Here is a 13,797-nt window from a genome sequence, read left to right as displayed (position 1 = left end):
CAATCATATATAACTCTAGTGAAATAAAAAATAACTTTAGAATAAAAATGGTACAGCGTGAGTCCTAACAATAAAACGTGGGGTGTTTGTGTGTATCGGTTTAAATCAAATATAATTTTATTTGCAGCAAAAGAAATACATGAATGTCTGTTTGTTTGTCTTTTGAATTTCGCGCAAAGCTACTCGAGGGCTATCTGCGCTAGCCGTCCCTATTTTAGCAGTATAAGACCAGAGAGAAGGCGTGTGTGTGTGTATTTCGTATAGCAAAGCCACAAAGAGCTATCTGCTCAGCCCACCGAGGGGAATCGAACCCCTGATTTTAGCGTACTAGCGGGGGACGAGAGAAGGCAACTCGTCATCACCACCCACCGCCAACTGTTGGTCTGCTCTTTCACCACCGAATAATGTGTGTGACCATTGCATTATAACGCCCTCAGAGCTGAAAAGGCGAGCATGTTTGGTGTGACAGGGATTCGAACCCGCGGTCCTACGGATTACGAATCAAATACCTAAACACACTCGGCCATGCCGGACGCGTAAACGTCATTTACTTAAATGTTTACACTGTATTTGTCTATATATATAATATATGTAATTTATTTACAGATTTTAAAGACCGTCTTCGTGAAGTTCAAAACTTTACTTTCATATAAAACAATAAACCTTTTATATATGGGTCTAACTTAAAATCTTTTGAACAAGTGACAGACATGATGTGCTATAATTTGAAAAGAAATGGACGTTTAAGAAGTTTTGTAAAAAACGCACAACGACTGTCAGTATATCTCTTTTACGTCGTCCGAAAGAGTAAACTAAAACTTGAATGTTGCTTTCATGTAGCACCCATGTTTTCCCGTGCCTTCAGCTTTCGAAAGTCTTCGTGTGCAAACGTCACTGCGTCACGTGACGAAGCCTTGGAAGCTGTTTTTGAAGGGCCATCACTCAGTTCTCACTCTACTAACGCCACTGCCGGCGGTTCATGCCTGTTTACAGGGGCGAGGACAAGGCTGTCATTTCAGGTACGCAATCGTGACGATTATTCCCCTGCTGCAACATAATCACTTCAGATAGCACGTGACGTTGATTAGTTGCCAACAAGTCAGTATTCGATGAATCCCCTTAGAAAGTATAAAGAAACATATTGAATCTTGGGTGTTAAACTTAAACAGCTAACAGCAAGTTCAGTATGAGATCTTTCTGCTTCGGGAGCTTGAAGCACAATTTGATCTTGTGATTTCCACTTGCTTTTACGTCTTTAGAAATGAGTCCTCACGCCTCCTGTTCAAGAGTTAGAATCCACATGTTTTATCCGTGGATGCTCCTGGTTACAGCTGTAGAGCTCGTGGGATCTCGATTGGAACTTCCAGACTCTTCTATAGCAGGTGAGAATCTTTTATGTTTCCAGGAAAGTTTATTAAACGTTTTCTAACCTCCTGCACCCAGTACGCAATCCTGTAACATAATTCTGAAACCTCGTATAACTACTTTACTTTTTTACAAAACTTCCATCACCTAAATATTTAACCTTTAAACGTTTAGTTTTTCTCACTTGCTTCTCTATTCGTTTGAACCTTTGTTGCTTGTTACCTGGTTACATGATTCCAACGTCTGATATTTCAAGCGGAACACAGTTTTATAACATATACATGATTCATAACAGTTTATAAACATATCTTTTTTCACTTTTATAACATTTCAAGACCAGTGTGCTAAGAAAGAAGTTCCAGGGGTTTGTACAAGGTCCAGGAAAACTTGTCACGCACGTGAAACTGGACGAATTTATACACCCAGTGTGTTTGAGGCGTGTGAACCACCTAGGCTCAGCTCACGTTTTGCATATAATGCACTTTCTTTGCACATATTAGGGTAAAGATAGACACATACTTCGTAATATATCACTGTGTCAATGTTTTTAATATCTTAATAATAATTTCTTGCTTTAACTTACTAAAGGGTAAACAATATTTTTAACCACTGCTGCTGCAGGTACAAATGTAAATCATATTAAAAAGATAATTTTGTGTTTGTGTTTACCCCGAATATCAACATGATGTCAAACAATAAACTCTTAGAACTCTCCGAATCGATCACTAAATCGATTTACAAGGAAGGAGAGATAAATAATAAATGAGATTTATTAAAACTTATAATCAAATAGCTGTATTTCCAAGTGTGTGTTTTAATCAAATAGTAACACGTATCGACACTCAAGATTAAATATGAATGACACAGAGTCGTGAGTGTTGCCGTACTACACTGAATATGAATAACATAGAGTCATGAGTGTTGCCGAACTGCACTGAATATGAATGACACAAAGTCATGAGTGTTGCCGAACTGCACTGAATATGAATAACATAGAGTCATGAGTGTTGCCGTACTACACTGAATATGAATAACATAGAGTCATGAGTGTTGCCGTACTACACTGAATATGAATGACACAAAGTCATGAGTGTTGCCGAACTGCACTGAATATGAATAACATAGAGTCATGAGTGTTGCCGTACTACACTGAATATGAATAACATAGAGTCATGAGTGTTGCCGTACTACACTGAATATGAATGACACAAAGTCATGAGTGTTGCCGAACTGCACTGAATATGAATAACATAGAGTCATGAGTGTTGCCGTACTACACTGAATATGAATAACATAGAGTCATGAGTGTTGCCGTACTACACTGAATATGAATAACACAGTCATGAGTGTTGCCGTACTACACTGAATATGAATAACATAGAGTCATGAGTGTTGCCGTACTACACTGAATATGAATAACATAGAGTCATGAGTGTTGCCGTACTACACTGAATATGAATGACACAAAGTCATGAGTGTTGCCGAACTGCACTGAATATGAATAACATAGAGTCATGAGTGTTGCCGTACTACACTGAATATGAATAACATAGAGTCATGAGTGTTGCCGTACTACACTGAATATGAATAACACAGTCATGAGTGTTGCCGTACTACACTGAATATGAATAACATAGAGTCATGAGTGTTGCCGTACTACACTGAATATGAATAACATAGAGTCATGAGTGTTGCCGTATTGCACTGAATATGAATAACACAGTCATGAGTGTTGCCGTACTACACTGAATATGAATAACATAGAGTCATGAGTGTTGCCGTACTACACTGAATATGAATAACATAGAGTCATGAGTGTTGCAGTACTGCACTGAATATGAATAACATAGAGTCAAGAGTGTTGCCGTACTACAATGAATATGAATAACATAGAGTCAGGAGTGTTGCCGTACTACACTGAAAAAAACTGTTATTTATTTTCCCTAACGGAATATCCATTAAAAATTCGAATTTCAGAATTGCTTTTCATGAAGTGTAAACTTCTGTTAACACTATTTTAATATACGCGTGAAAGATTTAACGGTGTTGCAATATTTGTATAACTTTGATGTCGTACATTCCTGGAAAGATTTCATTAACCTCTGTTAGAAACTGTAGTATCCAGATAAGAAGCCGGTCTTTGGTACTTAATACACGTAGGAATACTTAAACACTGTACTTCATCGCTATTACCTTCAGATAGTCTAAATAAGTGTTTACTTATAGCAAAACCACATCGGGCTATCTGCTGAGTCCACCGAGGGGAATCCATGATTTGAGGGTTGTAAATCCGAAGACTTACAGCTATACCAGCGGGGGACTGGTCTAGATAAATCGTACACTTATTTTTGCTGGTTCCTCAATTAAATGATGTGACTTTCAGGTAACGTACTCAATCACAACTTACCAAAAGGTATTTCACCCACACATTTTTGCGCGTGTGCAGTGGAGAATTATTCATGTAAGAAATGTGAATAAAATATTTTTGATCGTCGTAATTTCGTAATGGGTCCAGTAGAGGGCTAAACCGTTTAATTTTTGTACGGTATACATCAACTGAATTGTTTGTTTTTATTTTTCGAATTTTGCGCAAAGTTTCTCGAGGGCTATCAGCGCTAGCCGTCTCTAATTTCGGAGTGTAAGACTAGAGGGAAGGCAGCTAGTCATCACCACCCACAACCAACTCTTGGGCTAATCTTTTACACACGAATAGTGGAATTGACCGTAACATTATAACGCCTCCACGGCTGAAAAGGCACGCATGTTTGGTGCGATGGGGATGCGAACCCACGATCTTCAGATTACGAGGCGCACGCCTTAACCCACCTGGCCGTGCCGGATCATCTCTACAGCATTCTTATTAATAATTTCGTTTGATTAGACAGGTTTAACGAAATTCACACAAACAATTATTTTGTATTCCAAAGACTATTTAATGAAAACAAAAACTAGTTCAATAATTTGTTAAACACATGCCACAGGCACGATGGGATTTTAAAGTGTGGTTGTGAAAGTTTTAACGCGTTAAACCGGCTACAGATGATAAAAATGAATAGTTTTATGTGTTTTCACCAAATCCGTTTCGTCTCCTCTTCTTACTATTTGCATTACAACTTTTGTTTGTTTTATTTATTTTGGTAATCACTCTACACGTGCCTTCCAGTCAAGAAAGTAATAGCCAAACTCGTGATTTTTTTGTTTTTGCTTTCTTTCTTAAGATAGGATGTAATATTGAAACTTGTCTATTTCCTGTCTGTCTATTTCTGCTTGTAACTTCAGAGAGACTCCTCTTAAACAAAAACACGGTTTATATAGGTTTGATTTGTTTGTTTTGAAATTCGCGCAAAGCTACTCGAGGGCTATCTGCTCTAGCCGTCCCTAATTTAGCAGTGTAAGACTAGAGGGAAGGCAGCTAGTCATCACCACCCACCGCCAACACTTAGGCTACTCTTTTACCGACGAATAGTGGGGTTGACCGTTACATTATAGCGCCCCCGTGGCTGAACGAGCGAGCATGTTTGGTGCGACCGGGATTTGTACCCACAACCCTAAGATTACGAGTCGAGAGCCTTAATCACTTAGTCGTGCCTGGCCTATATAGGTTTGATACGGGAGGTGTTATAATCCTTCGACAACGTTATTAAAGTGTTGTTCTTTTTTGTTATTATTATTATTAATAAGCTGTGGCTTCTTAAGTTAATGTTCAATTCACTTGGTAGCGTTATTTTCTGTAAAGTATGATAAAAATGACCCGGCATGGCCTAGCGCGTTAAGGCGTGCGCTTCGTAATCTGAGGGTCGCGGGTTCGCGCCCGAGTCGCGCCAAACATGCTCGCCCTTTCAGCCGTGGGAGCGTTATAAAGTGACGGTCAATCCCACTATTTGTTGGTAAAAGAGTAGCCCAAGAGTTGGCGGTGGGTGGTGATGACTAGCTGCCTTCCCTCTAGTTTTACACTGCTAAATTAGGGACGGATAGCGCAGATAGCCCTCGAGTATCTTTGCGCGAAATTCAAAACAAACAAGCATTAACAATAGCAGTCGAAGAACTGAGCGTATATATATATATATATATATACAGTCAGAATTTCTTGATGCAGGACTGATACGGAAAGTTGATATCATTGTACTGTAAAACAGCTCATTAGACCACAATGAAGGAACGAAGAAGCGTAAGCTTACGCAACCATCTCATTACAAACTACGTACGAGGGACAGTGTGAAAGCTTTCTATATTATACAACACCTGTGCCAACTAGACAACAAATTAACGCATAAGTCGATATCTTTCATTACGTTCCGTCGAAATAGCAAAATGTTTTGACGAAAACGGAAACAGACGTAAGGACGGTCTACCTATTCGCAATTCCGAAGAATAAAACCCAATAAACTACACATTAGTTGTGCACATGTTGTTTCGGACTTAAAATGATTTGAGGCTTTCGCGCATTAAATACCGCACTTGAAACTGTAAGGTACTGTACCTGGTGGACACAGTATGTGATGGCGAGCAAAGAGGGCGGAGATCGAACGTTACTAATCAATGTTCTTGATCGTTTAGGTATATCACGTGACGTATGTCAGTAGCTGAATTAAGCCCTTCCCTCACATCTGCCTAAATTCAGGACGTTCAAAAACACTTGAAACTGACATTTTGGAGTCACAAAAGTTTCAGTGTTTTGTAAAATATGTTAACAGTTGGAGTTGGAAATACTCCATTTCCAAAAGATGGAGATTGAAACACAAAATTGTTCCTTGTACGGGTACCCTTCTATCAAATTGAGACCTGACATGGCTAGGTGGATTAAGGCTTTCGACTCACATCTGAGTGTTGCGGGTTCGAATCCCTATGGTACCAAACTGACACGCCCTTTCAGCCGTGGGGGCGTCATAATGGTACGGCCAATCCCATTATTCGTTGGTAAAAGAGTAGCCCAAGAGTTGGCGGTGGGTGGTGATGACTAGCTGCCTTCGCTCTAGTCTTACACTGCTAAATTAGGGATGGCTAGCGCAGATAGCTCTTGAGTAGCTTTGCACGAAATTCAAAACAAACAAACAAATTCTATCAAATTTTACAATAGTTTGAGTTGTTTTCAATGTTTATTTTTCCTTCAAGACTCTGTGCTTATAATATTAAATAATAAAATAATTATACATTAATCGAAAAAGAGACTTTAGAAATATAAAAAAACTGGTTGGATAAAAACCTCATGTTGCTCAGTGATAAGTCTCACAGTTTAGAACATGAACATTCGCATTTTAACGCGCGATTGGCAGAAAACAGATAGTTCATTAAGTGGTTTTGCACTCAATAACCAAAATACATGTAAAAAGATATAAAGTGCTTTTTAGTTTGAATTTCGCGCAAAGATACTCGAAAAGCTCTCTGCGCTAGTCGTCCCTAATTTAGTCGTGTAACACTAGAGGGAAGGCAGCTAGTCATCACCACCCACCGCCAACTCTTGGGCTACTCTTTTAACCAACGAATAGTGGGATTGACCGTTACATTATAACGCCTCCAAGGCTGAAAGGGCGAGCATGTTTGGTGCGATCGAGATTCGAACCCGCGACCATCGGATTACTCGTCGATTGCCTTAACCATCTGGCCATGCCGGACCTTTAAACTTTTGACTTAAGTTAACAAATTCCTATTATTTGCTTAAATCTTTTGAAGACAGAAGAAACGCAATAGCATTATTAAAACAATTTTTTTGTCAAAATTATTCCAGTTATTTGAATAAAGAATGTAAGGTTCTTTGTTACAATATTTTTATTTCAGCTAAACATTAATATCACTCCTATATACAAACGAATGCTTTTATTTTCCTTTCCACTTTCATTATAAGTTTTCTCTCAAAATGACCTCTTAGTAGAATTAATGTTTATCTTATTATTCACCTGACCAAAAGATATCTTTCGTCATTTCTATTTTACAACTCTGTCTATAAATCAGTCTTTCACTCGATAAAATTATTTTTGTCTTAATATCTGCTTGGCTTTTAATGTTTTTCTTTAATATTAACATCTCTATGCCCGTCTCTCGGTGTCTCCTTGCGTGTATTGTATATATATATATGGTCTAAAAAGCATAATATTTTGTGAATCTTTTTGAATAGCAGAATGTTTCTGGGTGACACTTTTTAAAAGGAAGACGTATGAGTCCTAGAATATACTGCCACCTATATAGAACGTTACTTGAAAAGGCATATTCCACCATCTACACTCCGGATTCAAAATACGTTAAAGAATAGATATAAAGCTCGATTTTCTGCCTTGATGACAACGGTGCACGAAGCATATTAAGATATAAGAATGAATGGATATAAAATAGGAATTGTGTTAAATATCCATGAAACTTCAAAGTTCCATTGAAGTCCTGTTATGTGTGACACTGACTTTTCGAGGATCCTAGTTAGCTTGAATTATAAGCGTGATATCATGATATCCACTCAGATATTCTTCAGTATTATCATTTTCAACACACTTTAGGTATTTGAATCATGTTATGTGTGAGAGTGTAGGTTTGTCTGCTTTTTTTTTTAATTTCGCGCTAAGCTACACGAAAACTATCTGCGCTAGCCGACATTAATTTAGCAGTGTAAAACTAGAGGGAAAGCAGCTAGTTATAACCACCCACCGTCAACTCTTGGACTAATACTTTACCAACGAATAGTGGGATTGACCGTCACTTTATAACATCCCCACGGCTGAAGAGGCGAACATGTTTGGTGCGACGGTTGGTTGTTTTGAATTTTACGCAAAGATACTCGAGGACTATCTGCGCTAGCCGTCCTTAATTTAGCAGTGTAAGACTAAAGGGAAAGCAGCTAATCGTCAACACCCATCGCCAACTCTTGGGCTAATCTTTTATAAACGAATAATGGAATTAACCCTCACATTATAATGTACCTACGGCTGAAAGGACGAGCAAAAGGAAGATAGGCTTTTGCAGAGCCAATTGTCTTGAAAAGACGAATTATTATTTCTTGCATCCTTAGGGTATTGATGGGAAAGTGAACATCCATTTTTTTTTCTTAGAAATTGCTTTTGTTTTGTTCTTTTTACCAAACAAGGCCTGACATTTCTTTGACAGCAGAATCGAACAAGAGTTTCACGATCCAATACAATGAAAGTTACTTCTTTAGATCAGCGATCTAAGAGAGAGAAGGCAAAAACATAAACATCCTGGCCTTTGAGAACAACGACTAGATATGCAATATAATATGGGTTTTTTTGAAGAACCTTATGCCATATCTAAGCTACTTGTGATAAAAACAATTAATGTTCTACGTGTATTAGAGAGAGTTTATTATTTTTATGACATATCCCTAAAAGATGGGTTTCCTTTATCATTATCCAATGTTTCGAATTTGAGCAAAAATTGTATCACACCAGTGCTGTTGTAAACGTTTGTGTTTGTTGTTCTAATAGTAGTAAATTATATATAAATGTGAAAGAGATACTAAATATCCTTTAAAATCCGTTCACTATCCTTTGAAATACATAATATTACAATTAAGCTCTAAGCCTATCTCTGGACCATCATGGGCCTGGCATGGCCAAACGCGTAAGGCATTCGACTCGTAATCCGAGGGTCGCTGGTTCAAATCAGGGTCACACCAAACATGCTCGCCCTTTCAGCCATGGGGGCGTTATAATGTACTGGTCAATCCCACTATTCGTTGGTAAAAGAGTAGCCCAAGAGTTGGCGGTTGATTGTGATGACTAGCTGCCTTCCCTCTAGTCTTACACTGCTAAATTAGGGACGGCTAGCACAGATAGCCCTCGAGTAGCTTTGTACGAAATTCCAAATTTTTTTTTCCGAACCATCATAATACAGTAAGTATTACTACCTCACCCACCAACCCCAGTCTTTAGAGAAATACGTTTCAACTGAAGTTGAGATGAACATAGATTATATTTTTACCCCTGTAGGTGTGTGTTAGCCAGCAAAATTTCTCACTAACAGTTGACTCGATTTGTACGAAACTTCGTATATGCTTGAACTATGACTCAACGTAGAAATGATTAGATATTGGATGATCAAGGCCACTATTTTCGCTCTATAACTTAGTTAAACATGATCATTGTCCTACCAAAATGATCCGTTTTATCTGGATTTATTGTAACATGGTATTAAACAATGTATGTGGTGGAGGTATTGTTCACATATTAAGCTGAAACAATTTTTACTGCATTCTAAAACTTGGTAATCGTCCATTTGACTTTATTTCAACACACTCTCACATCACTTACAAAATGATTAACTGATCTGCCAATAACTCTCGTACATCTTGCCTCAACTATTCGACTTTCATTCACTTTATCATTATTCGTATATTTCAGACTATTTTCAATATATTTCAATAACGTTTACCAACGAGTCTCGCCAATGAGCGTCTCCCGTTCCATGATAAACTATATGATCGCCACATTTTGCAACAGTCAGTTGCAAGATAGCTCTAATACCTTCCACTATAATAACTTCTTGTCCAGCTTCATCCACGAGAACGTGAAAGTGAAGTCCCTGTTCAAACCAACAACCTATAAATAGCTCGCGCTACGGTCCTTGATGGCGAACGTGTAATCACGCGACTTCCTTCTTCTACGTAATGCATTCAAATATATCTCTGATACTCTTTCAGCCGTGGTAACCTCACTGCTTCTTCAGCAGTCTCCAATGAAGTTAATAAATCGTGGTTGTCATTAGTCAGACAATTAATGAACCAAATTACCGACTTGGGGCATGGAAATACGTCAGAATCTACCATTTCCTATTTCTTGATTGCTGGGATCGGTAGTCAAGACACTTAGTGCAATGGGTCTGGCAAAACAAAATTTAACTTTAGGGAAAATGTTGTTCACATACACCCTACTAGTAAATCCACGACCCCTGGTGTGACTGATGTGAATCTTATTCGAAATAATTTGCACTTCACAGATTTTCTCTTGACACCACCACTTCATCTTCATGAAACTTTGCGTCCACTATAACATCATCCGTGACCTGGCTTGCTATACAGTTATCATCAGTTCTAGTTACTGATTAGATGTTCTTAGAAACCACTGACAAATACTTTATTATTCATCACTAACCGAACATTCCTGCACTCAATACTGTTCAACAGTTGGCAGTTGTTGCTTTGATATCCCACTGTATGATGCTAGGATGTCAGCATCTGTGGCATGATTGGTCATTCTACTAACATACGCTCATTTTTCGTTCAGTGGCTTTAATCCTTGTAATATGATAATATATACAGTTAGAAAGACAAAAAAAAACACCTCAACAACGGCCCAAAATGATAACACCAAAGCTCCAGTTCTCCAGTTAGAACAGTCTTTGAGCCCATTGTTAACACTTTACCACGACCAATTACCTGAATCTAATACCATTCCCGATGTTCTCAACTAACTTGACATAATTGGAATGCTCTCCAGCAGTGTACCTTCTGGACATTGCAAAGTCTCAGTGACATGTTTCTAGTTTCTTTGGGTTTAACGTTATTCAGTCCTTGTTCACATCCAACTAAGTGAATCCGTTTATCGTCTTAAATTACGTTTGATACAACCCATAAGACCATCTATAAAGATCCAAATAGATGGCTGTTCAACGTTACCATCAAACCAAACTCTTTCAAATGCTGGGTTCAATTATCTTCATCCCCATCACAAACATCAATGGAAGAATAGGGCACCCTATTAATATTTCAATTTCTGCAAATCCGTGGATAAACCAGATTACAAACATTCCTAGTACTATTCAGCCAAACACTTAATCCAATTCACTACCCAGAGAAGATACATTCAAAACTATATAAATGTGTGCAGAATTAATCCACTTATATTTGCAAAGTCTAACCAAACAACAACCAAACTATTATGCTTCTTACGTGGTTATTTAAATCTCAAATAATTTGTGATTGTTCAAATAACTTGGAATATCTGCAAACCCAATATTTTGCGCAGACACATCCAGTAATTTATTGGCCATCACGAAGTTGATGAGTCGCTAGCTATCACACTAATACAATCGTTCTTCAATTCCTATAATATGGATGAAATTTCTACTTTCTACAGGAGCTCTCTTCCCTAAGAATACACACGCCATCAGCTCTACACCATCTATCACGGATTACCTTCGCTACATCACTTTCAACACTTTTGATAAGTATTTAGAATGGCACATAAAAAGTCATCTTTACGTGTTTTATCCACAAACTCACAGATCACCATCCACTATGGCAAGTTATGTGGAACACAAGATACGTCTGGTCACACATGTTTAATGAGGAACACACGCTTCTGTACATTTCTTTACTTGCAGCAATGTTTCCCACTATTCCTACCACAAGTACTGTCTTACTTCTTGATGACAAGAAACCACTTGAAATAAAAATGTTTCTCAGAACGACTAGTATGGGTGTTAACAAAGGTTAACTTGAAGATGACCAAGGAAGGTCGAAACACTGTTCTCTGCTTATCAATAAAAATGTTAATACCCATACCAGCCGTTCTGAGATACAAGTACTGTCTTAGTGATCGTAAGTTGGTTCTTCAAGAGATTTCGACGAACTCTATCTTTCTACTTCATCTTGCACAACCTCGTGTCTATCATTCAAGGTTCTTAATGCATTTTACATATTTATACAATAGTCTTAAAATTTAGTGTATGTTCTTAAATGTTTCACAAACTATTCAGCGACTTCCATACCGTTTTATCTCTCTTTGGCATTATACAGGGTGTTTGGAAAGTCACTGTGCAGTTTTGTAATCATATTTTATTCAGTCTATTTCAAACCAGCAACTGATAGCGGTGTTTAGAAACAAAATAAGGAGGATCCAGGCCTGTATTGATGTCAACTGTGGTCACTTTCAGCATTGTTTATAATTGTCATTCATATTTATCTCCTGTATTCTATATTGAAACACGTCTGTTAATAAATATATAAGTGCACAGTGACTTTCCCAACACCCTGTATAATTCAGACCGTGCAAACATTGCTGTTTCTGGCCACTTAATCATTGGTTGTCGCTAAAACTTTCCTCCTCAGTAATAAAAATGGCAGACCTTTGACACGATCACTCGCATCATTTCACATTTTGTTATTCACCGAGACAATGCAATGCTTCACATCTGATCTTCAGTTAGTGGATTTTTCACATCACTCAATTTCCCCCAAAACAATGTCACTACAGAACTCATAGTTGGAAAAAATTTCTAACAGTTTCCTCACGTTAGATAAATCATAAGAGTTTAATAACTCTATCAGCCTTGACTCGGAGTTGGAGGAATGTTCTGGCATGTTCGAAGGATATTTCTTGGTCGTGCAGAAGTTAAGATGGAACACATTAACCTGCAAGAATAATTTAAACCTTATTTTCTATCTTTTCGAGATCCTGGGGTATATTAGACGCTGCCATAGATGATACGTATAATCGTCAACAACCTAGAGACTGCGACTCGGTCAGGGATACCTTTCTTCGCTTCCTGATCTATATATGTATGTATATCACAGTTGACTCTCATATTTGATATATTTAGAAAAACGTAAATTCATCTACACCACGTTTTAGACTAAAAATACTTCGAAAACGTCAGCCCAACTAGAGTGTTCTACAGGTTACAGATACTCGAACACTTAACCCCACCTAAAGCACTTTCTTGGTTAGACACATTTTACAAAAACTTAAATCCACCTATGTATATATAATAATAATTGTTAGATACGGTGCAAAGACACAATGTATAACACACAAATTTTGGAAGATAATTGTGAGTTGAATAGTATTTTATGAGAGGTAGGGTTTTTCACTTTTTTTAAATTTCTTCTCCGACAGGCGGCAGCACTGCCTATGTGGGGATGGGTCCAATTGCTCATCAATATGATGTTTTAATTATCTTCTTTTATAACAATATTTATGTAATGACTGAGTCATAAGTATTATTAATTACTATTAGTAATTTTTAAAATAATCTTAGTTCTAATGTCAATCATAACCCTTTGAAGATAGATATGTTACAGAAGTTTAGAGTTACTTTAAAAAGCTTAGATACAGGAGGTACCCGCGATTAAATAATAGATAAACAATAAACATTACGGCTTGGATTGTTTTGGAATTTCGCACAAAGCTACTCGAGGGCTATCTGTGCTAGCCGACCCTAATTTAGCAGTGTAAGACTAGAGGGAAGGCAGCTAGTCATCACCACTCACCGCCAACTCTTGAGCTACTTTTTTACCAACGAATAGTGGGATTGAACGTCATATTATAACGCCTTCACTGCTGAAAGGGCGAGCATGTTTGGTGTGATAAACATTACACTTGGAATCTTATGAATCTTAGAATTTGGTTATTAAACATATTCTTCCCATATCTACTAAAATACTGCATAAAAGTATTAAATAAAGGAAGCAAATACAAAGATGCCTAATAT

General features: G+C 37.7%; 1 protein-coding gene across 1 annotated transcript in view; it reads left to right on the top strand.

The window, feature by feature from the left end:
* Positions 1 to 970: 970 nt before the first annotated feature.
* LOC143222418 (uncharacterized) overlaps positions 971 to 13,797 on the top strand; it is a 102,073-nt gene continuing 89,246 nt past the window's right edge. The window contains exon 1 of the mRNA XM_076448920.1: positions 971 to 1,382. Coding sequence (XP_076305035.1) covers positions 1,262 to 1,382 — 121 coding nt within the window. The 5' untranslated portion in view covers positions 971 to 1,261. The remainder of the gene's footprint in view (positions 1,383 to 13,797) is intronic.

The sequence above is a fragment of the Tachypleus tridentatus genome, chromosome 8 (genome assembly GCF_004210375.1).
Source record: "Tachypleus tridentatus isolate NWPU-2018 chromosome 8, ASM421037v1, whole genome shotgun sequence".
In the NCBI taxonomy this organism is placed as follows: domain Eukaryota; kingdom Metazoa; phylum Arthropoda; class Merostomata; order Xiphosura; family Limulidae; genus Tachypleus; species Tachypleus tridentatus.
Note: the sequence above shows the minus strand (reverse complement) of the source record. Positions and strands in the feature narration are given on the sequence as shown.